This window comes from Cydia fagiglandana, chromosome 26, assembly GCF_963556715.1.
Source record: "Cydia fagiglandana chromosome 26, ilCydFagi1.1, whole genome shotgun sequence".
Classification (NCBI taxonomy): domain Eukaryota; kingdom Metazoa; phylum Arthropoda; class Insecta; order Lepidoptera; family Tortricidae; genus Cydia; species Cydia fagiglandana.
The window spans coordinates 6104800-6128785 of NC_085957.1; the positions used below are offsets into that span (position 1 = coordinate 6104800).

The 23986-nt window shown below is 37.8% G+C and overlaps 1 protein-coding gene across 1 annotated transcript in view; it reads right to left on the reverse strand.

Moving 5' to 3' along the window:
- The window catches only part of LOC134677494 (titin-like), a 56976-nt gene extending 37734 nt beyond the window's left edge, over positions 1-19242 (reverse strand). Inside the window, exons 1-7 of the mRNA XM_063535976.1 lie at positions 19145-19242; positions 17895-17993; positions 11767-11918; positions 2338-6016; positions 1665-2126; positions 1463-1583; positions 758-848 (exon numbers count right to left, since the gene is read on the reverse strand). Of these exons, the coding sequence (XP_063392046.1) occupies positions 758-848; positions 1463-1583; positions 1665-2126; positions 2338-6016; positions 11767-11918; positions 17895-17993 (4604 nt within the window). The 5' untranslated portion in view covers positions 19145-19242. The remainder of the gene's footprint in view (positions 1-757; positions 849-1462; positions 1584-1664; positions 2127-2337; positions 6017-11766; positions 11919-17894; positions 17994-19144) is intronic.
- Positions 19243-23986: the final 4744 nt, after the last annotated feature.

Below are 23986 nucleotides of genomic sequence, written 5' to 3' on the forward strand. Positions count from 1 at the left end.
AGAAGCGTACCCAACGAATGTATGCGTGATAATAAATATGATTTTGGTACTTACAACTGGAATGTTTCTTGAGTTGAACGGACGATGTGACACTAATACACTAGCGTAAATAATGTAGGTTAGGTACTAAGAAAATGTAACAAGTGTACATTTGGTGAACAAACATAATAATAGTGTCATGAGTGTAACTATCAAATAAATGGCCAACAGTGATAATCAATGTTTTAATACGAAATGTAACATAATTATGATGAAAATGTAAAATGTAATGGGTGTTGTATGTAATCGCAATGCATTTTGTTATGGCTAGCAATGGACGAAATGCAGTCTGCTACGAATTTATAAAATATATTTAAAAGCTCAGAAAGGCTATATTAATCATTTAAACCTTTTTATTTGAAATGAAAAGTAGAGTTTTTTTTCTCGCGTGAAAGGCACCAATTCTAACTCGAACTATTGATTGGCTCTGAACTAAATATCTGATCAGAAATTGATGACTGTTATTTTATCCCTTGGTTAACAATCTACTATTGAGGTTTTTCGATGCAATGATGGATGAAGTAGATGCCTAACGAAGCATGGCAAATATCAGAGATAATGGAAAAGAAAAAGCCCTGCTTTCGATCAAAAATATCAGAGATAATGCAAGTGAAATATCCTACTTTCTACCTTCAAAATGGAAGAATCACGTCATGTTATTAAGCATTCAATAATGGAAATAAGAATTAACATCTCTAAAAAGAAAAAAAATATTCACCCCATAACGTGCGCCTCCCGAAGCATCTCTGATTCTCCAGATATTATCGCTGCGATCTTCTCTTCTGTCATACCAGGTTTGCCTAGGTCTTCTGCAATATAAAACTTAACTAAAGTTTCTTAGTAAAAAGCAGAATATTCGTTGGATAAAATAGATATTCTCTATATTTCTTGACCTGTACTACATCCATCTATAGAAATATAGTTTTTAGGATTCCGTACCCAAAGGGTAAAACGGGACCCTATTACTAAGACTTCGCTGTCCGTCCGTCCGTCCGTCTGTCACCAGGCTGTATCTCACGAACCGTGATAGCTAGACAGTTGAAATTTTCACAGATGATGTATTTCTGTTGCCGCTATAACAACAAATACTAAAAACAGAATAAAATAAAGATTTAAGTGGGGCTCCCATACAGCAAACGTGATTTTTGACCAAAGTTAAGCAACGTCGGGCGTGGTCAGTACTTGGATGGGTGACCGTTTTCTTTTTGCATTTTTTCCGTTTTTTTTTGCTTTATTTTATGGTACGGAACCCTTCGTGCGCGAGTCCGACTCGCACTTGCCCGGTTTTTTGTGTTATTTTTATAACATACCCTACGATCATCTATGAAGATATCTATTAAAACATGTCCGTAACTAAGTTCATTAACCAACTGATTATCCTAACGATCATCTATGAAGACATACGTAAAACTTGATTACTTACTGGCTATTTCATCATCCACTACTGCTTCTTCCAAACCATCTACAATACCCTGATGTGTACCCATTATCTCGCCATTCTCTGCTACAAATGCCTTGCCAGGGTCTACCGTTGGAACCGGCTCCTAAAAAATATTGGCAAATAAATATTGCATTAAATCGATATCATCAAAACTTATAACTTTTAAAGCAACTTGTTTTCTTACCGGTATTCTAATTTCCACTCTCTCCAAATGTGGTGCATCTTCGGGGTTGAAAGGCACGGGTCTATATCCCTCTACGCAAATATTTTCTATTGATTCTCCCATTTTATTTTCCCTACCTTCAGTCACTGAATTTGCCACGTTATTTTCAACGGTCACACTTACATTTACTGGCATCCCATTAAGCTGAACCCTATTAACTGAATCAGCAGTATTTGCTCTGTCTCCCACAATTTTGTTTATGTTTTCTGTGTTCTTGACAATTTGTTTTTCGATATTTACTTCGTCAAGTTTATCTTTGTATACTTTAGTGTCTATAACTTTGGCGTAACCGTTGTAAACAAGAGGGTTATCAACGTTGGTTTCTAATCCTACTTCTTCCTTGTACTCTTCAATTGATTTGATAGTTTGATCGATGGCAGATGCTAGTAGTGATGACTTTCTTTCGATTTCTTTTATCTCCTCCTAATTTCACAAAAAGCATATATTATTTTATGTAAAGGCACTGTAACTATAAAGGTAAATTTGATTTTGTAACTATTAAAGAGTTATTTAAAAAAATCTTATAGTAGTTTCATTATGAAAATATTACAATGCAAAATAATATAACACATGAAAATGTGAATGAACACAAAGCAAAGCTTTGGTAGAGCTTTGCATACGCTTCTAGACTTACCTTGAAAAATGTGTATTTCATATTACCCCCTTTCAACCCTGGTTTAGTAAACTTTGGTGGTGAAGATTTATCCTCAGGCGGGGTTGGAAGCGGAGTTTCATACACTACTTCCTCAATAATTTCAGTTTCTATATGAGGGACCAAATTCTTTTTAACAATATGAGGATCCTCGTCCTGAGGACTTGGAGATCTTGGGACAGGTGGACCAGTCAGTTTGGGGAGAGGCATTTGGAGTCGGAAGACGTACTCATCTGTGAGCGGAGTGGGAGGGACAGTAGATGGAGTAGGGGTACTAATAGTGCTCTTCACTGAAGATTGTGAGTCAGATTTTTTAATCTTTGAATCCAGATCCAAAGTAAGCTGTTTTTTAGCATCTTCAGTAGACCTGGCAATGAAGGTAGATTCTTGGACAACGCTGGAAGAGAAAGAAGAGTCTTCAGTAGATCTTGCAGTAAAGGAAGATTCTTGAACGTATTCTGCGTTCTGTATAGAACTTTCTGAAATGAAAAATTGGTATTGGTTCTCTGATTCAGCAATATGAACAGACTTTTTAATACAAACTTCAATTTCTTGGTCAATTTCAATGTTTTCCTCTAATTCCGTTATTTCTTCTTTCGTAACTTTTAACTGAGCGTATTCGTCTTTCACTTCACTGTTTTCAGTAGTTCCTTGAATGACAGCTATTTCTTCAGTAACTTTGGTATCTTCAATTTTCACATCCTGGGCCACCTCAACCACCTCTTCCTTTGCTGAAACAACTTCTTGTACTTCTTTGGTATCTTCTTCTGTTATAGATACACTTTCTTTTACCTCCTGAACTGCAATAGCTTCGTCCTTTACTGAAACAATTTCTTCTTTTGATACTATAACGTCTTTGATCTCCTCAATTTTTATGGATTCTTCCTTAGCTTTCACAGAAATATCTTCCAAGACCTGTACTTCTGAAATATCGTGTGACTCCGTGATTTCTATTGATTCTTCTTTGACAACGTTTAATTCATCAATATATTCAGTAGTCTCAATTTCTTGTATATCCATTTTATTTTTTATTTGGACACTAACAGCCTTTTCGACAATATCCTCATGTAATTCCACGATTGGCTGTATGGTCTCTACTTTTTCAATAACAGCGGCTTTATTGCTCTCAATCTCTATGGAAGATTTCTGGACATCAGTTTCTTGAACGACGTCTTTTTTTTCTTGGACAATAACTTTCTCAGTTTTGGCGCTGGAAATTTTATGGGGTTCGACAACAGCTTCTGCTTCTTGTTTAATTTGAGATTGCGATTCTATAGCAACGCGCTCTGTAACCATTGCTTCGTTAGCTTCTAATGCTATATTTGTTTCTTTGATACTTTCCACTGAGGTGGTTTCAGATATTTCTGCTGTTTCATCAAAAATTGAATTTTTATTAGTGTAAACATGAGCTTCACATATTGATATATATGTGTTTTTACCATCCTTACTACTTACTCCACTTGCTTCGTGTTTGGTTTCTCTTTTAACGTTCATACTTTCATGTTTTGTTTCTGTTTTCATCTCCCTTGACTCTAGAACACTGCTGGTAGTTCTTACTTCAGTAATCTCTTGAGATGTTTTATCAACTCTGGAAAGCGCATCTTTCACTATTTCTTCGTCTACTTTGCTTCTACTTCTTGACCTTCTTTCTCGTTGCATTGTGATCTCTTCCTCTAAACCAGCTTTAGTCTGGAATTCAGTTATAACTCCATCCATTTTATTTATCAATTCCCCCGACTTTTTATCACTTAACTGTGCCATTTCAGCACCAGACAAAATGTTTTTTTCCCTTTTTTCACTTTCTTGATGAATCTTTTCCACATAATCAGTATATTCATGCTGCTTTACCTCCCTCACGTGATCTTGTTTAATTACGTCAGCCACTTTTTCAACTATCTCTTTCTTTTCTCTAATTTGCAAATCTTCGGTTTCTAACCTTTCAGTTTTTTTACGATCTATCACAGAATCTTGTACAACTGTCGTATCAGAAACTACGCTCCTATCAACTCGAGTAACTTCAGTTACTTCTTTTTTAACTTCTGGTTTTGTTTCTAGAGGCTTAGACAGTACAGGTTCAGCTAAAATAAACCTGGACAGAGCAACCATGACATCAGTCAAATGTATGAAAAAGGTTTTGAGCAATAAATCATAGTGATAATTTGATTGCACTGTACCTCTTATATGAGGAATAGTTTGTAATCCAATAGTATAAGCTCTCTGTTCAGCTAGCAATTTAGCTGTACTATATTTAGCCTCTTTAGTTTTACTTTCGTCTGATTTATGTACGCTCTCCGTAGTTGTAGAGATTTTTTCTGTTTTAATTTCAGATGTTTGCTTTTGAGCTGATTGCACTGCTTTAATATCTTTTTGGTCAGATATTATTTTAGATTGCTTTCTCTCGCTTTTTGTATCGGCTACAGATTTCATTTCAACGTTTTTATCATACATTTCAGATTTCCTTCGGACACTACCACTTTCTATTGTCTCATCTGTAAACTTCTTTTCTACTTTACTATCGATGTTTTTCACATCGTTATCAAACATTTCTGACTTTCTTCTTACACTACCACTTTCAATAGTTTCATCTATAGATGTCTTTTCAACTTTTGTATCTGCCATTTTAACGTCTCTATCATACATCTCTGATTTCCTTCTTACGCTACCACTCTCTATAGTTTCTTCTAACTCCTGTTTCCGAAATTCTTGACGTTCGTCAACGATAATTTGTTTGTCATCTTTTTCAAATTTGGCAACCTCTTTAGCAACACTAACATCACTCTTTTTAACAACAACATCATTAGTTTCCTTAACAGTTTCACTCATTTCACTAACCTCTTTGGTAGATTCTTTTCTAGCAGTTGTCATGACTACAGTTTCCATGTCAGATGAGCTAGTTTTAGATTCTGAGGTTATAGCACTCAATTCAAGATCAATTTCTTTTTTAATTTCATCAGCTACAATTACAGCTTTCTCAATACTCTCATCAACAATGCTTGTAGCAGTCAATTCTATCTTATCCATATCAATATCCTTCTTCATTTTTTCCATAAACTTAGCCTCTTCTTTTTGCTCTTTAATCAATCTTTCTTCTACCGAAGTAACTTTAACTTCCTTAGTCACTATCTCTTCTGTTACTATCTTCTCTTCCACGGTCTTAGTGACTGTCGTTATTTCTTTCGTTCTCTTAAGCTTAGTTCCATCAGGATCATATTGTTTTGAAATTGGGAGTTTATATCTACTTTTCTCACTAAGGATCCCCGCGAATTCATCAACTTTAGGAAGATCAACAGGAGGCTCAAGGCCATCATCAAATGTACTAAATTCATCATGATAATTAGGATTAAGTATAATAGGTTTCTCTAAAGGGGGGATTGGGGATGGTTCAGTGGAGAAAGGTCTATAAGGTTTGGTGTTAAGGAAGTAAGGGGATTCAGTTAAGGACCTCTGTTCGTAATCATTGCGACCTTCGCTAAGAGACCTCCGGTCGAGGTTACCCCGGGACCCAGTGCGGGACCGGCTAGGGTCTTTGGAGTCGAGGGGGGTGTCGCCGAATTGCTGTATTTGGAATACCTCAGTCGGGTGAGAGGGCTGGTCGAAATCGTCCTGGTCTAGCGGCTCGTCTATCGGGTCGTAATCGTCCAGTGTCAGGTCGTAGAGACCGCTGGAACAACAGAACACACGTTTAAAATATTTTCTAAAAATACCATAGAGAAATATAGTGCTAGATGTCGACAATGAAAGTTGCTATGGAAATACTAATATTTCTGGGACCAAAACTGGTGTATGGAGTGAGCACTCTTGTCATACTTACTCTATGAAAATACTTAAATGTATTCCGATAGTATAGTTTAGATGGTAGCGCCATCTCTCTCGCTAGCTCGGAATCATCTAAGTTGATTCGGTTAGGAGGTCAAACCATACTGTTCTACCTTAGGGATGGCCAGGGGCACAGAATAAATAATAGTACTAGGTACAGAAGATTCACTCTCTAACAAAACGTGTCTGTTACGATTAGGACAGATATGACCGCTAGGTGGCGACAGCGCCACGCGTGAAGCAACGAAATCACGGAGTGAGTCAAGCCTGTCAGGGGCCAGGGGGCAGTCCTCAGTACAATTGCATAATAAAATTATTTTTGGAATAATTCGACCTATGTGAGTAGGGGCTCAGGCACCTGCCGCGATAGCAGGACGCTAGTTCGATTCCAGTTATAATCGCTGTAAAGGTGGTCATTGACGAGCCTTCCAACAGTCCAAATAGCGTAACTACAATCCAAAGTCGGTCCGTGAATGTCAAAAACTTACAATGTTTAATATTACGATGCCGTCCATTTGGATGAATCCATTGCAACGGCATCCATTTGGAAGGCTCGTCAGTGGCCTGCTTAAGTTAAGAATTTAATTTTGACAGTTATGAATTGAGCCTTATATCTATGAAGCTAAGATCTACCGTTTAACTGATAGCCTTAGTGTCATATACAGGGTGTTCGGTACATCGTTTGCCAAATTAAAACGGGAGATAGGTTGAGTCATTTGCTGTCTTCTCAGGCCTAGACATTTTTAATTTTGCGCATATTTTTTTTTTTGTATGTAGAGTTTTGTAAATTAAATTTTTTACTTGCGTAGTAGTTAAAAAAACCGTGGCCAATTTTGTTTTTCTAGGCACGAGAAGATAGCAAATGACTCAACCTATCTGCCGTTTTAATTTGGCAAACGATGTACCAAACATCCTGTATATAAGGGTCAATTCATAAAGGCTGTCGAAATTGACTTCTTAGATGCGTGACTTTCTACCCCTGGGGACTGGAAGCCTTGGTTCTATTTGGTTTAGGCGGGGTATAGAAAATATCATAATTATAATGTTTATTCCTCTTTAAACTAAGTTGACTTTGTAACTAGGCACTTGCATGAAATAAAAGGCTTTTTTATTTATTTTATAGAAAATCGAATTGACATCCGAATTGAAAATTCGCCTTTTCAGTAAATGATCGATTCATTAATTAATAATTTCAGTAATCAGTTCAGTACTTCAGTCATTTGTTTCTTTCATAGCTATAGATGGTCAAGCAAATCTTGTCAGTAGAAAAAGGCGCGAAATTTAAATATTCTATGAGACGCTATCCCTTCGCGCCTACTTTTTTCAAATTTGCCGCCTTTTTCTACTGACAAGATCTGCTTGACCAAGTATAATTTCATCTTTCTACTTGGAGAACAAATCAATTGAAGAACTTACTTAAACTTACTCAAGGACTGATAGCCCACGCAATGATTAATATTTAATAACATAAGTAGGTACTTTTAGATTACAATAGATTAAACATAGAAATTATAAACTACATACATACATACATCACTGGCTCAGTGACCCAAAGAGGATCTTGGCCTCTGACACAAGAGAGACTAAAATAAAAAAAGAAAAAAATAATAAATTAATTAATTATAGTTTTACTATACCAGAAAATGATCGCTCCGATTATATCTTGATATCACTATAGCTAACAAAGACACTTCACTAATATCTTCAGAACTCATTGTGGAAAGATCATAATAACTGTATGAATATGACACTCTTTAGAGTTATACTGAGCCAAATAACGATTAATCCAAGTTGGGTTAAATATAGAAATAGGGCAAGGTGTTACGTATTAATAGATCATCATCATCATCATCTCAGCCATAAGACGTCCACTGCTGGACATAGGCCTCCCCCTTGGACCTCCATTCGTACCGGTTGGAAGCGATCCGCATCCAGCGTCTTCCGGCGGCCTTAACAAGGTCGTCCGTCAATCTTGTGGGTGGACGTCCTACGCTGCGCTTGCTAGTCCGTGGTCTCCACTCGAGCACTTTTCGACCCTTACTATTGCGTATTAATATGCAAAAATTATAGTGTTAACTAGCGATAGGGGTGCGAAACTCCTGACTTCGGCCATACTCGGCTCCGCTCGGCTCAGCATTGCTCCGAGCAATTATTAGAGTTGGCACCACTTGACTTCCTTTGGCGTGCACGACCACAGATAAGATAATCACTTGAATTTTGACAATCCTAAATAGCCGAAAGGGATAGTGCCATATATTAGAAAGGGATAGCATGATCCGATTTCGCACAGATTACACAAAACCTTAACAAATTATACATTTAAACCTTCCTCAAGAATCACTCTATTGATAAGTAGGTGAACACCGCGTGAAAATCCGTTCGGGAGTTTTCGAGTCTATTGCGAACATACATACAAACAGACAGACGCGTCGGGGGACTATCGGCGCGATTCGGGAAATTAATTAGAGATTCACTAGATATGAAATAGTAAAGATATGTGACGTTCCACTGCAAAAGGTACCTTAACGCGGCTGGCGCCGCGATTCGGGAAATGAATTAGAGATTCACTAGATATGAAATAGTGAAGATATGTGACCTTCCATGGAAAAGGGTACCTTATGGTGGCTGGCGCTTAGGTACGTTGCATAGCGCCGCAATAATATTTGAGCGGCGTTAATAATAGCGTAAGCGCCAACCGCCATAAGGTACCTTTACCCGTGGGACGACACATATCTTTACTATATCGTATCTAGTTAATCTCTAATTCACTTCCCGAATCGCGCTGTATGTTATATAAAGTGTACAGTCACCTGCAATAATATGTTACACAACGAAGGCCGCAAAAATATCTGACACGATCTTATCTGTAGAGCCATAAGAGCGTGTCACATATTTTTGCGGCCTTCGAAGAGTAACATATTATTGCAGGTGACTGTACCTAGTGATGGAAAGTGAGGCAGGTAGAGTCGCGCTAAACTCTGCATAGTATTTGTAATGTCAAAGTGTGGCAATGTCATCATATCAAATGTCTATGACAATTTGACGATTCTAATGACACTCTTACACTTTGTTCCGTTCAAATCAGAGCAAAGTAAGCTTAGACGCACTCTGAATTGGCATAATTCATGTTAAAACACGGTAAAGATGTTTTATAAAACTTAAACAAGAAAATACTAAGCACTAAGTAGCATTGGTTTCACTCATTGGTTGACTGGTAGAGAATGCCTTAAGGCATTAAGTCCGCCATTTGTGCATTCATGTACAGTGCAATAAAGATTAAAATAAATAAATAATTGTTTAAAAGTTGCATGACAATGACGAAGTTTTAGACAAACAGACTATATTATACAGGATGCAATATTTTATGACACTACATTAACCTATCATCACCCAATAAAATATACAAAATATCCTCACAAAATCCGAACAGAAACTAAACAAAATAAATGCTTACTTATCCTTATAGACCAGGTAAAACTTCATTTCGACCAGCCAAATTCAAAATAAATATACTGTTATAACTTCGTTCGGAACACAAATCGTAAATGCAATGAAAAACTTACGCGATCTTTCAAGTTGCTTATAAAGGGAGGACACAATCTGGAGCTAACTTCTGTCTGATCAGAATCCAAGATGGCGGCACTTCCCTAACTGTCAAAATAAACGCTTCCCACCAATAGACGTAGCCTATTTCATTTATAAACTAAACACTTTTGATTTTTGCACCGCACGGAGTGAAGTTAGCCGCGAAACTAAATTAAAATCGAAAATCGATTAATCGATTAATTTGACAATTGGCAGCTATTGATGAGTTGACATTGGGTTATATTTATAAAACGTGTTGTTGTTGTATTTTAGACTTACAGAGATTCTCTTAAAGTACATTTTTGATTGCCCTTTTGATCGTGTATTAGTCGCACTATAGGAATTCGCCCTTTGAATTGATTACTACGCCGTTAGGTCATTGTTAATGTTTATGTACTGAATTAGCCTTCGTAGTAATTCCTATTAAATGTGGGTATAGGTGTACTATGCAAATAGACATTATATTTACACATACATAATGACTGACACTATAGTCTGTATCTTTAGGTATTTCAATAAAAGTAAAACAAACAATTTGTACATTTTCGGGTAGTTATAACATTTATTGGTTAACCAACCAAATACAAAACCGCCTGGATCAGTCACTGACTTTAACCTACATTATTTGATCGTATAATGTTTTCATCTACCCTCAACTGGGTTAAGGAGCCATTTGAGGGTAGATTTTGTTTACTTTTATTTAAATTTTAAATACCTAAAGATACACAGTATAGAATGATCTTGACGATGGTATAATAATATACTCCGCCTGGTACTCTCCTCCCGTCTTTTCTAGGTCACGTGACTGACACAACCCTACGTCATCATGCGACAGCGCTATATGATAATATGCGATAGCGCTATATATAGCGGCCATGTTATTGTGACGTAGGCTTGTGTCACTCTGGGAAGAGAAGGCCATGTTTTGTTAGACTATGATCTTGACCCTTGGTTTTCTATGACGGGTGATTTGGGTTCACGTGATATGTTCTATGGAACACTGAAGTGTTGGACGCCCCGGCCCCGACCCGCCCTATTCTAGCGAAAGTAAACAAATAAAATAAATCATTTCAAATAAAATTTAAAATGATAAATAAATCATCTCTCGTGCTTGAGAGGAGGCCTGTGCCCAGTAATGGGATGTATATACATATATAGGCTATATTTATTTATTTTAAATAAATAAAAAATAAAATAAATAGAATGGGAGTGGGACAATCTTATCAAGTACAAATCGACCTAGTCCATAGTAACCTCAATAAGGGTTATGTTGTGATGTCAAGATATTTCACGAAAATTGGTTAAACAACCTGGGCAGGAGAACTCTCGGCCATGCGAAAGCATTTTTGCCCCAAGTTGAAACGGAGACCTCGGCTTTTGCTCGGTCAATTGTAGGTGTCATCGCATCACTTAACACATTCATTACCACTAAGTGCTACGGGTTACGCTCGTAGCGCGTAGCCACGGTTTCGCCGTATGTAGCGCGTAGTCGCTACGAACAGTGTACCCGACAGTCGGGTTCTTGGTGTTGAATGTGTTAAATGTCGAGGAAGACAGTAAAGTCGCGTTATGCGTCCACCCTGTATATGCAACAGTTCCATTGTAATTAATGTAGTGACTGCCCAATTCGAACTTTAAGATACGTAAATTAATAGATATGCAACGATATGGAATAGATGTTTCGGTGTCAATAATGACGTTGACGGGAAATGGATTAGACATTCACTAGATATGAAATAGTAACGATATGTGACGTTCCACGGCAAAAGGTACCCTATGGCGGTTGGCGCTTACTCTATTATTAACGCCGCTCCAATATTATTGCGGCCATAAGGTACCTTTTGTCGTGGAACGTCACACATCGTTACTATTTCATATCTAGTGAATGCCTAATTCATTTCCCGAATCGCGCCGGTTGTTGAAGAAACGTCACATTTGACACTGACATTTCTAATCCATATCGTTGCATATTTGCGTTGCGTTGCGTTCGAATCGGGCTGTGGGACTCACCGCATCACTCCAAGGCTGAGGCGGTCCGCTGCCGCCGCCACAGCCGCTTTAGCCCCGTCATGTGTCATCGTGGCCGCTCTTTCCCCCTGTATGCTGGTGACGGTATCCCCGTTGCGAATACCGGCGAGGTCTGCAGGTGAGTCGGGTAGAACCTGGGGAAATTAATTAAAATATTTCTTTTATTAAATAATATTAAATATGTAAATTAATAATTAATAATTAATTTACAATTGCATTGACAGTGCCTGACGACACTTACCTTAGAGGATATAACCAAACGGAGACGACTTGTCTGTAATTTTCGGTCTGCCGATTTTTGCGACGGGGAGAGGCACGTCAAACGTATACGTAACGTAAAAATAGCAATGTCAGATAAACGTTAGTCCATACAATGTGTACGAGTATGACCATTGGCCGCCTATTTTCGACAGAGGGGAACGCCTGTTAATAGTTACTCCGTTTGGTTATATCCTCTAAGACACTTACCTACAATGCTCACTTCAAATTGAACCGTATATCCTTGTCAATTTGGTGCAATTTCGAATGTGTAAGTAGTCGCTGCCGCTACTTTTACGCGTAGTACGCGAGTAGCAACAGAGCGTACGTCTACGGGTCTACGAGTTTCCGCTACGCGTAGCAGGAATAAGAGGCTACGGACTACGGCGTAGCACAGGCGTCGTATTTAGGCACAGCGCGTAAGATTTATTTAATACTCTAAGCGCCACTTGCACCATCCCACTAACCCGGGGTTAGAGATGGGTAGTGAGTAAATACTCACAGGTAAATACCGAGTAAATACTCAGTATTTACTCAATATACCCGTATTTACTCGTTTATACCCAAATTGGTGGGTATAAACTATTTAGAGTGCTGAAAGGGGCATATAAATTTGAAATATAGGTGTATTTTGTAAGCCGCTACTGGATTAAGTACTCGAAATTGTAAGAAATGTATTTTTAAGAGGGGCACTCCATACATGTAACTAATTGTCACAAAAAAATATCTCAGAAACCACCAACGTGTTGCACGTCATTAAATGGGTCTTCAAAAATAACTGGAATGTTTCTAAGAAAATTTTTGGATAAATTGAATATTTTTGAAAAAAAACCGTTTCGAAAGGCCAAAATAATGTTTATCTCTCTATAACTTTCGAACCAATAGGCCAAGCAATAAGAAGTTATAGAGGGAAATGCTAGGAACACAATTTTTGACTATGTAACTTTGTTTGGACTAGTTAGGAGGTGAACATATCAAAAGTCCCCAGCCGTAGCCCCGGTGCTGGGGGGTAGAGGGGGGAAAGAAGGTCTCATTTTTCGGTTTTTCACTTATATCTTGGAAATTTTGCGTCTTAGCGACATGACTACTAAGACAAACCAAAAGCTGATAAAATTTGTTACAAGTTTTTTTCAGTCAAGTTTTTCGATATCTTGAATAGTTTTTGAGATATCCGCTCTTGAAAGTTTATTTAGGGCTTTCAATTTTATCTTGATATCTACATTAGTGACGCTGCTAGACCGTGTTTCGTATAATTTTCATATAAATCGGGGGTGCTGAATTCAGTTTTGGTATTACATTGACACCATTCCTAAGAAAAAACATATAAACTTTAAACAAATACCTTTTTTTTTAAATTCCTCTTCAAGCTTAAACCGCTCAACCGATTGAATTGAAATTTGGTATACAGATATTTCGAGTCCCAAGACAGGACATAAGATACTTTTTATCTCAATAATCATCCTTTGAAGTTGTGAAATGGAGTATGGGGGGAATTCAACTTCGTCGACGAAACTGAATTCCTGAGGTTAATACTGCTCAAGGTAAGGTTTGAAGTCATGTTTGGTATCACTTTCATCTAAATCACAGATGTATTCCGTCCTAAATTTCATCTAAACCGGTTCAGCGGTTATTGACTCCCCATACAAACTTCCACCCCACTTTTCACACCCTCGAAAGATGCTTTTGGTTATTAAAACTATCCTATGTTCTGTGTCAAGACTGAAACTATTTCTATACTAAATTTCAATGAAATTGGTTCAGCAGTTTAAGCGTGAAGAGGGATTTAAAAAAAAATATTTTTTTAAATTTTGGTTTTACTTCGGAATAGTGTCAATGTGATACCATAAATTAATTCAGCACCCCCGATTTATACGAAAATGATACCAAACATGGCCTAACAGCTTCACTGACGTAGATATCAAGATAAAATTAAAATCCCTAAATAAACTTTCAAGAGCGAGTATCTCAAAAACTATTCATGATATCGAAAAACTTGACTGGATAAAACTTGTAACTAATTTTATCAGCTTTCGGTTTGTCTTAGTAGTCATGTCGCTAAGACGCAAAGTTTCCAAGATATCAATGAAAAACCGAAAAATTCGACCTTCTTACCCCCCTCTACCCCCTAGCAGCGGGGCTACAACCGGGGACTTTTGATATGTTCACCTCCTAACTAGTCCAAACAAAGTTACGGAGTCAAAAATTGTGTTCCTAGCATTTCCCTCTACAACGTTTTTTGAGCATTCATTTCCTGACCTACAAAGTTCAGAAAAAATATGAAAACATATCGGGAGATTAGCCGTATAATAGAGTACAAAAAACAATATTTTGAACATCATCGGTTGAGCCATTTTTGAGTTTTCTTTAAAAAATCCTTAATAAAAGGTCGTAAGTGCCGCGTAAACACGCACTTTTGCGCAACATGCACTTATCTAGAACATCGATAGAATTTAAGTACTCATATTCTTTAAGTAAATACCTTCTTATTTAAAACAAAATTGTTATCACAATTTGCCTCTCACTAATAATTACCTTTTTTTCCTAAATTAAGCGCCCTCTATGCTTTTTATTTTATAGATATTGTTAATACACGTTAGCACTCTTCAATAAAAGACAATTTTGTTCTTAAATCTCACTTTTTGAATATTTTATAAGCAATCGTTTTTACCCACCTAAATGAGTAAATACGGGTATTTATCGGGTGCTTTGAGTAAATACCGAGTAAATACTCAGTATTTACTCACCCCTACCCATCTCTACCCGGGGTTAAGCGGTTAAACCGTTAACCCAGTATCAAATTGTACTGGTAACCTTGGTAACTCCAGGATTAACCGGTTAACCCCGGGTTACTGAATGGTGCAAGTAGCCCTAAGACCCGCCGAAGGGTGCGTAACTCCTGACTTCGGTCAAACTCGGCTCCGCTCGGCTCAGCATTGCTCCGAGCAATTATTAGGGCACCACTTGACTTCCTTTTGCGTGCACGACCACAGATAAGATAATCACTTGATTTTTGATAACCCTAAATAGCCGAAAGGGATAGTACCATATATTAGAAAGGGATAGCTTGATTCGACCCTGAACCGGTGTCAAACTTCGGTTTTGTAGGAAGCTTCCTTTATGTACGGTAGTATGTACTATTAATTATTTTGTGACCCACCATAGAAAGTTTTCCAATTTTACAAGCTTTTATTTAGTTTCACCTGACCGTTGTCTGTCTGTCTGTCTGTAATCAAATCTTGCAAGTTAAATTTGATCCACTTCCCGGTTTCCGATTGAGCTGAAATTTTGCATACATACGTAAGTCGGGTGACAATGCAAAATTATGGTGTCATCGAGCTGATCTGATGATGGAGACCGGAGGTGGCCATAGGAACTATGTGATAAAACAACGAAACCTAATTGTGTTTGGGGTTTTTAGAATTGTCTCGATGAGCATTAGTTACCTGTGGAAAGAAAAGTACAGTCAGCGACAAAAGCTTGTACCAAAAACGATTTTTTTTCCAAAAACTTATTTAATTTGAACTTAACCGATGCTTTGACACAGGTTTCACGGGTCGTGGTCGCGGCGGTCTTTAAAAATTAATTTATACTCTTTTTCTTTTTGGTTTCTTTGCTCTTACTTCTTTTTCACTGATGAATTCATGACCCCTATTCGACAAGCGACGTTTGACGTATCGTGTTGATCTCCCGTTGATGTGGGAAAAATCATAAGTTCTCGAATACGTACAATGTCAAAATTTGACATTAACAATCCACAGTTAAGGTGACAAGCAAACCAAACCGAACCACCCTTAGTTTAGAGTTGAGTTTTGGTTGTACCAAATGAAATATCCACCGTTGATGGAATCAACACTCAATATGCAATAAAATCAACTGTTGATTTGACGTGGATGCGAAAGCTGACAGCTGTACGTGTCGAATTTGGCCCCTTATGTTTTGGTTCTTCCAACATATTAGTTTTAGTTCTAGTTTTAGCTTTAGTCTTGTGACAAGAAGCTGAGTGAGGATTTTGGCACAAATATTTATGTGAATGAATTTTAGTTTTGTGTTATTATTTGTGCTAATAAACATTTCTTATCCTTATTCTTAAAAATAGTACAACATCGATCAGTATCATCAGTTTTCATCGGTGTTTATATTATTCAATAGATCTATAGATCCATCAATAATGGCGTTACGCAAGCGATTGAGCGGCCGCCAGCGATCTATTATTGACATGTCTAAATCTGGCACTTGGATGTCAATGTTACGATCGTTGTGACATGACATGACATACTGATTGAGGGCTTATGTGTGTAGGCCAAGCATTTCAACACGCGCGTGATTTGAATGCGCGTCTAAAGGGGCCCACTGATTGACAGTCCGCCGGTTGGTATCGGCCTGTCAGTTAGAACAGAAACTTGACAGTTCCGAACAACTGACAGGCAGATACCATCCGGCGGACTGTTAATCAGTGGGCCGCTTAAGTAAACTAGTAAACTATCTGCGCGTGCTATCAAAATCGCTGCAGACTTTTCTTGGTCTGACTCTATACTCTGTTTAGGTATTTAAATAAACGTAAACAAAATCTACCCTAAAATGGCTCCTTAAGCCAGTTGAGGGTAGATGAAAACATTACACGATCAAATAATGTAGGTTAAAGTCAGGTCGTTCAGTGACTGATCCAGGCGGTTTTGTAGTTGGTCGGTTAATCAACAAATGTAATAACTACTCGATTTACAAATCGTTTGTTTACTTTTATTTGAATACCTGAATTAGTCCTAAAGATACAGAGTATACACGGTGTAACATGAGGAAACCGAATAATTTTAACCACGCATTTCTGGGGTCAAAAGAAGTAAAAAATGTAAAATGAGTTTAGGTAAATTTCGCCAAATAAAAACATTTTTTTTTTGTTTTATTTTTTCAATTTTTTTGATGTATAAGTACAAAAAAAAAATGTTATTGGTAAACTTGTCACTTAAAATTGATTTTTCCATTTTTTTTTCGTAGAACCTACTTTTTGCAAAGTGTTACTTGTCACTTTTTGACATCTATCAATAAGGATATTTAGACTACGTCCCATAGCAGCAGCATCACCAACAAAAAGGCCTTTTACACTATGTAACAATAAAAACTGTTTTTTTTTTCAATTAATAATATCTCTGAAACTAGGCGAATTTCAAAAAAGTTTATAGGATATTTTTGTCTCTAAATATGATCAGGAATACGCTGTTAAAATTATTCGGTTTACTCATGTTACACCGTGTAGGCTAAAAGGCCGTTTGCCTCCTAATAATATATTTTATAGATTTTACTTAAGTACCCCTTCTTTTTTTATGGTGCCGTCTCCTATCGGAGGTTGGCTATCATTAGGGCTATTTTCACTTTTGACGCTGCAGCTCGAAACAGCGATCTGGTGCTCATCTTGAACCAGCACCTGAGGTTTTTGAGCCACGAGGTTCGTCTTCTTCCACATTTTCGTTTTCCCTGGATTTTCTCCTGTATTGTCAGCTGGAGGAGGTGGTACTTACGTATTTGTCATTTCGTAATACTTGACCAAAGTACTGCAGTTTCCTAATCTTTACTATAAAGATCCAAAATCTATCTTTTCTTTTGCACTCACTGCAGCGCGCTGTCATTGGTTACTCGGGTTTCTCTATCCGTCCTTCAGTATTCTCCTGTACACTCACATCTCAAACGCCTCTAGGCGTTTACTTATAGCTTTAGTGAGTGTCCATGATTCAGCACCATACAGTAAAACCGAAAATACATAGCACCGTACATTATTCTTAACGCCCCCCCCCCCCCCCAACAATCAATAAGTTTAATGACTGCTTCAACTCTTCAGCCGACAGCTATAGCATTATTACCTTGACGACGGTGAGGGGCATGTTGAAATCGGTGCCCCCGATGAGTCTGAAGCCCCAGGGCTCCTCTCCCGTCCTCGTGAGCCGCACTTCCACCTCCATCTATTAAAAAAAAAAAGAAATTCCGTCATCTTGTTCTGGATTCTGATATATGAGACGACTTATTTTTTCTAAGTGGCCAGTCCAGGAATTTTCAGTATGACCTAAATATAACACTGAATGAAACCGGCCAATTGTGTGTCGGATAACTCATAACGGATAGTAGTGGATCCCACATATCGTCGACCTTCACCAATCTGTCTGACGGATGAAACTACGAAAATATGAAAGAAAATATGTTTCAAAACATAAATAAATAGGGTTGCCTAAAGAAATATGGTCAAGGCTATTTTTAATAAATTTTTGAAAAAAAATTTTTTATTCAAATTTCACCGATTTGTCTGACGAACGAAATAAGTTTCAATGGAAAGTATACAACTTGTACAACATAAATCAACTAGGTTGCCTATCTTTTTCCGGTCACTATTATGTGGTTGCCGTGTTTAAAGAGGTGATTTTATATCGATAATTGCACTCATCTGTCTGACGCTTGAATTATACATCAAAACTAGACAATAAAATGAATACTTTTAAGCTTTTATCATTCGCCATTGGTGCAGATTATACACGTTAGGTCAACCTAACCTTGGCCAATCTACGTGACGCAGTTACGCATTATGAACACAATTGTCATCTTTGGCAAAGCCTGACTCTAGGCCCAAATCCAAGACAGATCATGGCAAAAACACAAGTAAAACCCGCTTAAGAAGATCCTGACACACAAAAACACGTCTCGGGAAAAAGTATTATAGCGAACTAGCTTTTGCCCGCGACTTCGTCTGCGTGGAATTAGTGACAGCAGCTAAAGTAGGTATAGCGCCTGGATAATGCTAATGGCAATCATTCAATTCGCGCATTGCTTACTTCAATTATTAGGCAATTCATTAACTCTTTCAATTCCACCCCCCTTTGCACTCTCAGGGATGATTTCCGACATAAAAACGATCCTATGTCCTTCCCCGGGCATCGATCTCTATACCAAATTTCAACTAAATCGGTTCAGCGGCTCAAGCGTGAAGAGGTAACAGACAGACACGACACTTTCGCCTTTATTATGTGGATGGATATGTATGAAAACTTGCTGGGACCAAAGTTAAATGGCTACCCGGGTAATCGTAAAAAACGGGGTAGTATTAACCGGGTTTTGTATTTACCTGTTCGTTAGTGGCCGGCGGTCCAGGGCACAGTTAAACGCTAACTGGCCGTTAAACTTGGCACTGAGACGGTGACCGCATTCTGATTGAGATACGACGATAGATCGGGTACCCACTTCAATCAAAGACTAGAATACTGGTACAATTTGTACATATGTTGGAAGATAGAGAATTTATAGGGAAATATAGCCGGTCAAACTAAATTTGTCACTATAGTCTGTATCTACTACTTAGTTTATTCTTTATTCAGGTACACACAAAGTGTAAGTTTACAGCTACAGCCAAGACACATATACTGTCAATACATACGTAGTCAGTATTATAAAATTATGTAGTACACTTGTATTACACACATTATAGTCTGTCACTATAGTCTGTGTTTACTTTTATTTAAATACCTAAAGGTTCAGGGTAAGTAAGTAAGTGATCTGTTACGTGATTGCCAACTTTTTAATTTTGCCTACATTTCGAAGAGTTAGTTTAACTATGTTCATTTTGACTACTTTTCAACACCTGTATACTGATAGTTACATTTCGCCATCTTTACCATTTGGCCAACTTAACCTTTTTCATATGATTTGATTATTTTTGCCGAATAATAAACTTGCCCATATAATTTTTTCTCACATTGCAATATTTTTGTACAGGCCATAACAAACGTGTTATACATATAGGTAATTAATAAATTTGAATATAGTTTTTGTACATGAGTATAATAACAATAATTATGAATATTAAATAATTTTAACAATAACTAGCGATAATCCTACGTACTTGTATATTTATTTCAGTACAGAGGATACAGTGAAATTTTTTATTCATTTTATACATTATGATTTCACTATTTGCTACAACAATGTATATGTGCCTTATGGCAGAAAACGACAAATGAAAGACAGGGTTACAGCTGAAAGAATATCGAAAATTACGGGACATTATTTGCTGGGTGACATTGATTTAAAAACATGCTTAGAAAGGTTGTCTAAAGTTCGATTATACAATAAGTTTTAAAGTTTATTACCTTTTTAAGACACAAATATAACATTCATAGTTATATTATTATTTTTAAGCTAATTTAATGTTTTACATTTACTTAATAGTAATTTACACCTTCTTACCCTCCTTAAAAATTACAGACCCATCTCGCTCCTGAGTCACGTCTATAAGCTGTTCTCACGAGTGGTCACAAACCGTCTCGCCAGGAGACTCGACGAGTTCCAGCCGCCAGAGCAGGCAGGGTTTCGCGGAGGATATGGCACCATAGACCACATTCACACAGTGAGGCAGATTATACAAAAGTGCGAAGAATATAATCAGCCCCTGTGTCTAGCCTTTGTGGACTATGAGAAGGCCTTTGACTCTGTCGAGACCTGGGCTGTTCTGGAATCCTTACAGCGATGCCAAATAGACTATCGTTATATCGAGGTGTTGAGATGTCTCTACGAAGCCGCCACCATGAGTGTCCAAGTACAGGGTCAGCAGTCTAAACCTATCCAATTGCGCAGAGGGGTGAGACAGGGGGATGTTATATCCCCGAAACTGTTCACAAGCGCGTTGGAAGATATGGTTAAGACGCTGGACTGGAAAGGTAAGGGCATTAACATAAACGGCGACTACATCTCACACCTACGATTCGCAGATGACATAGTCATAGTGGCGGAGTCGCTAGAGGAGCTGAACCGGATGCTGGACAGCCTAGCTGCGGCCTCGCGACGCATCGGTCTTGGCATGAATTTGGATAAAACTAAAGTCATGATCAATGGCCACATTGATCCAATACCGATAGTCGTAAATGGCCACCTTCTCGAAATCGTTTCGGAATATACTTACCTCGGGCAGATTCTACAGTTAGGTAAAAACAATTTCGAGAAGGAGGCCAAGAGGAGGATTTAGCTGGGCTGGGCAGCGTTTGGGAAACTACGCCGAGTCTTCTCGTCATCCATACCGCAATGCTTGAAAACAAAAGTTTTCAATCAGTGCGTCCTACCCGTCATGACCTACGGAGCCGAGACATGGACACTCACGGTAGGGTTGGTCCACCAGTTCAAAGTCGCTCAGCGAGCTATGGAGAGAGCTATGCTCGGAGTTTCTCTGAAGGATAAGATTCGTAACGAATACATTCGACAGAGAACCAAAGTTATCGACATAGCTCAAAGAATTAGCAAGCTGAAGTGGCAGTGGGCTGGCCATATCGCACGAAGAACCGACAACCGCTGGGGGAAACGTGTTCTTGAGTGGAGACCGCGACTCGGCAAACGTAGTGTAGGACGCCCTTCGGCCAGGTGGGATGACGATCTGCGAAAGACTGCAGGCAGATGCTGGATGCGGCAAGCTGAAGACAGGGCGCTATGGCGCTCTTTAGGGGAGGGCTATGTCCAGCAGTGGACTAATATAGCCTGATGATGATGATGAATTTACACCTTATAATTGCGCCACATTCAGATAAATATGTATGTTATTTTATTTAGCAGAAGAAATATAATATGTATTTTATGTTTTATTGGTAAATAAATAAACGTCAATAAATTTAATTTTGTCATTTCACTTTTATCTACGACTGTCTATAGATTGACAAACAGAGACTGTTAATGGGTCAATATAATAACATTGGCAAATAAGGAAAAATAAAGTTAAATGACATAAAGTTGGCGAAATGTAACTATCAGTATAGATGAGTTGAAAAGTAGCCAAAATGAACGTACGTATACTAACTCTTCGAAATGTAGGCAAAATTAAAAAGTTGGCAATCACGTAACAGATCAGTAAGTATAGAAAAAGGCGCATAAATCAAATTTTCTATGAGACGATAACCCTTGGCGCCAAAATTTTTTTTTGCCGCGTTTAATGATGATGATGATTGATCATATGTCCTTCCACGGGCCTCAAACTAAGTATTATTAGATTAGAGTACCATTTGTATTTGTTTGGAGATGAAACTCTAGGTCCATGGGGTCCCAGCGCGCATAAATTGTTCGCAGAAATCGCGAAGCGTCTGGTTGACGTAACTGGTGACCCAATAGCGGGCGGCTACCTCGCACAACGTATCAGCATTGCGATACAGCGAGGAAACGCCGCCAGCATCCTTGTTACAATGCCTCAAGGGCCTATTTTAGATTTTAGCTAGTTATTAATGTCTTTTAGTAATGCCACTGTAAATATCTTGTTTGTAAATGAATGATTTACTCAACCCTCAAATGGCTCCTTAAGCCAGTTGAGGGTAGACGAAAACATTACACGATTATGGTCATAGTCTAATAAAACATGGTCTTTTCTTCCCAGAGTGACACAAGCCTACGTCACAATAACATGGCCGCTATATATAGCTCTATCGCATATTATCATATACTTAGCGCTGTCGTATGATGACGTAGGCTTGTGTCAGTCAGGTGACCTAGAAAAGACGGGAAGAGAGTACCAGGCGGAGTATATTATTATACCATGATCATGATCAAACAATGTAGGTTAAAGTCAGGTCGTTGAGTGACTGGACCAGGCGATTTCATATTTGGTTGGTTAACCAATAAATGTTATATAGTAGTGTACCCTATGATGGGCGTGGAACCAGTAATGGGACAAAAAACCACAAATTCTGTAAAATAAGTGTCTAAAAGTAGTTTATAAACACTGCCTGTATATTATCATAAATAAGAGTCCTAGAGCTGTTTCAGTTTGAATTTTTATTAAATTTGGTTGTTTTTTAAGAAATTGGCGTCAACCCAAAAGTTGTCGTGTCACTGAAAAAAAAATACCACTACGAATTCTTAACAACTTCGCTAAGAGAGGTGAGTTAATTTATTAAATTTTAATTAATTAATACTTGATGAAAACTAAAATGTGTTTTGTTAATTGCATTTACCATGAGATAAGGTATACAACATACTATGTTGTGAGTCCACAGATGTAAAAAAATAGTGGTTTTTGGCCCAATCCCATTATAGGAGCTGTAAAACTGCATACCTCCTATAATGGGAAATTTACATAATGATGCTTGCCATGCCATCATTTCATGTTTAAACAATACAGAAGTAAAATGTAGTTACGAAATATGTCAACCAGGAGGTATGCTCGGACTTCGGATAAATTAATATCGTTTTTTAGTGTGGGTCAAATCTTGGTAGCCGAGTTTGAGCCACTTTCCCGTTTTCCGATTGAGTTGAAATTTTGTATTCGTAATTAAATATGCAAATCGGATGATAATGCAATATTATGATAACATGGACCAGATCTGATGACCTATTTCAATATTTTATACTGGAGCTTTGGTGTCCATGACTGGAGAAAAATAGCATAGTTTTAATTTGTTAAGTATGTGGAAACTCATTGCAGTATCTTTGATACAACACGCCTGAAACATGAAAGACGGGTAGGACTTTCATCTTTCAATACGCTAAGCGGTAGACCATTCACATGTATTAGGGAAATATCACAAATACTCCAAATTCCCTCTTAAATGTCCCATGACTGGTGCTGTTACTATAACTACCCGAAAATTTACAAAGTTTACTTTTATTTAAATATCTAAAGATACAGACTATACCGAAGTATTTTTATTTGTAATTTTTTTAAACTCACTAGTACCTGCTAGTACGTAATATTACTCAATTAAGTAAGTAGAGATACAGTTGGTCAAGCAGATCTTGTCAGTAGAAAAACGCGGCAAATTTGAAAAATGTAGGCGCGAAGGGATATCGACTCATAGAAAATTTGAATTTCGCGCCTTTTCCTACTAACAAAATTTGTTTGACCATCTATAGTATGGATATGACCCTCTTTGCTTAAAACAGTTCGTACTTTCATTCAACACGTGTTGAATAGCTTGCCCTACTAGACTTCCCAAAATCC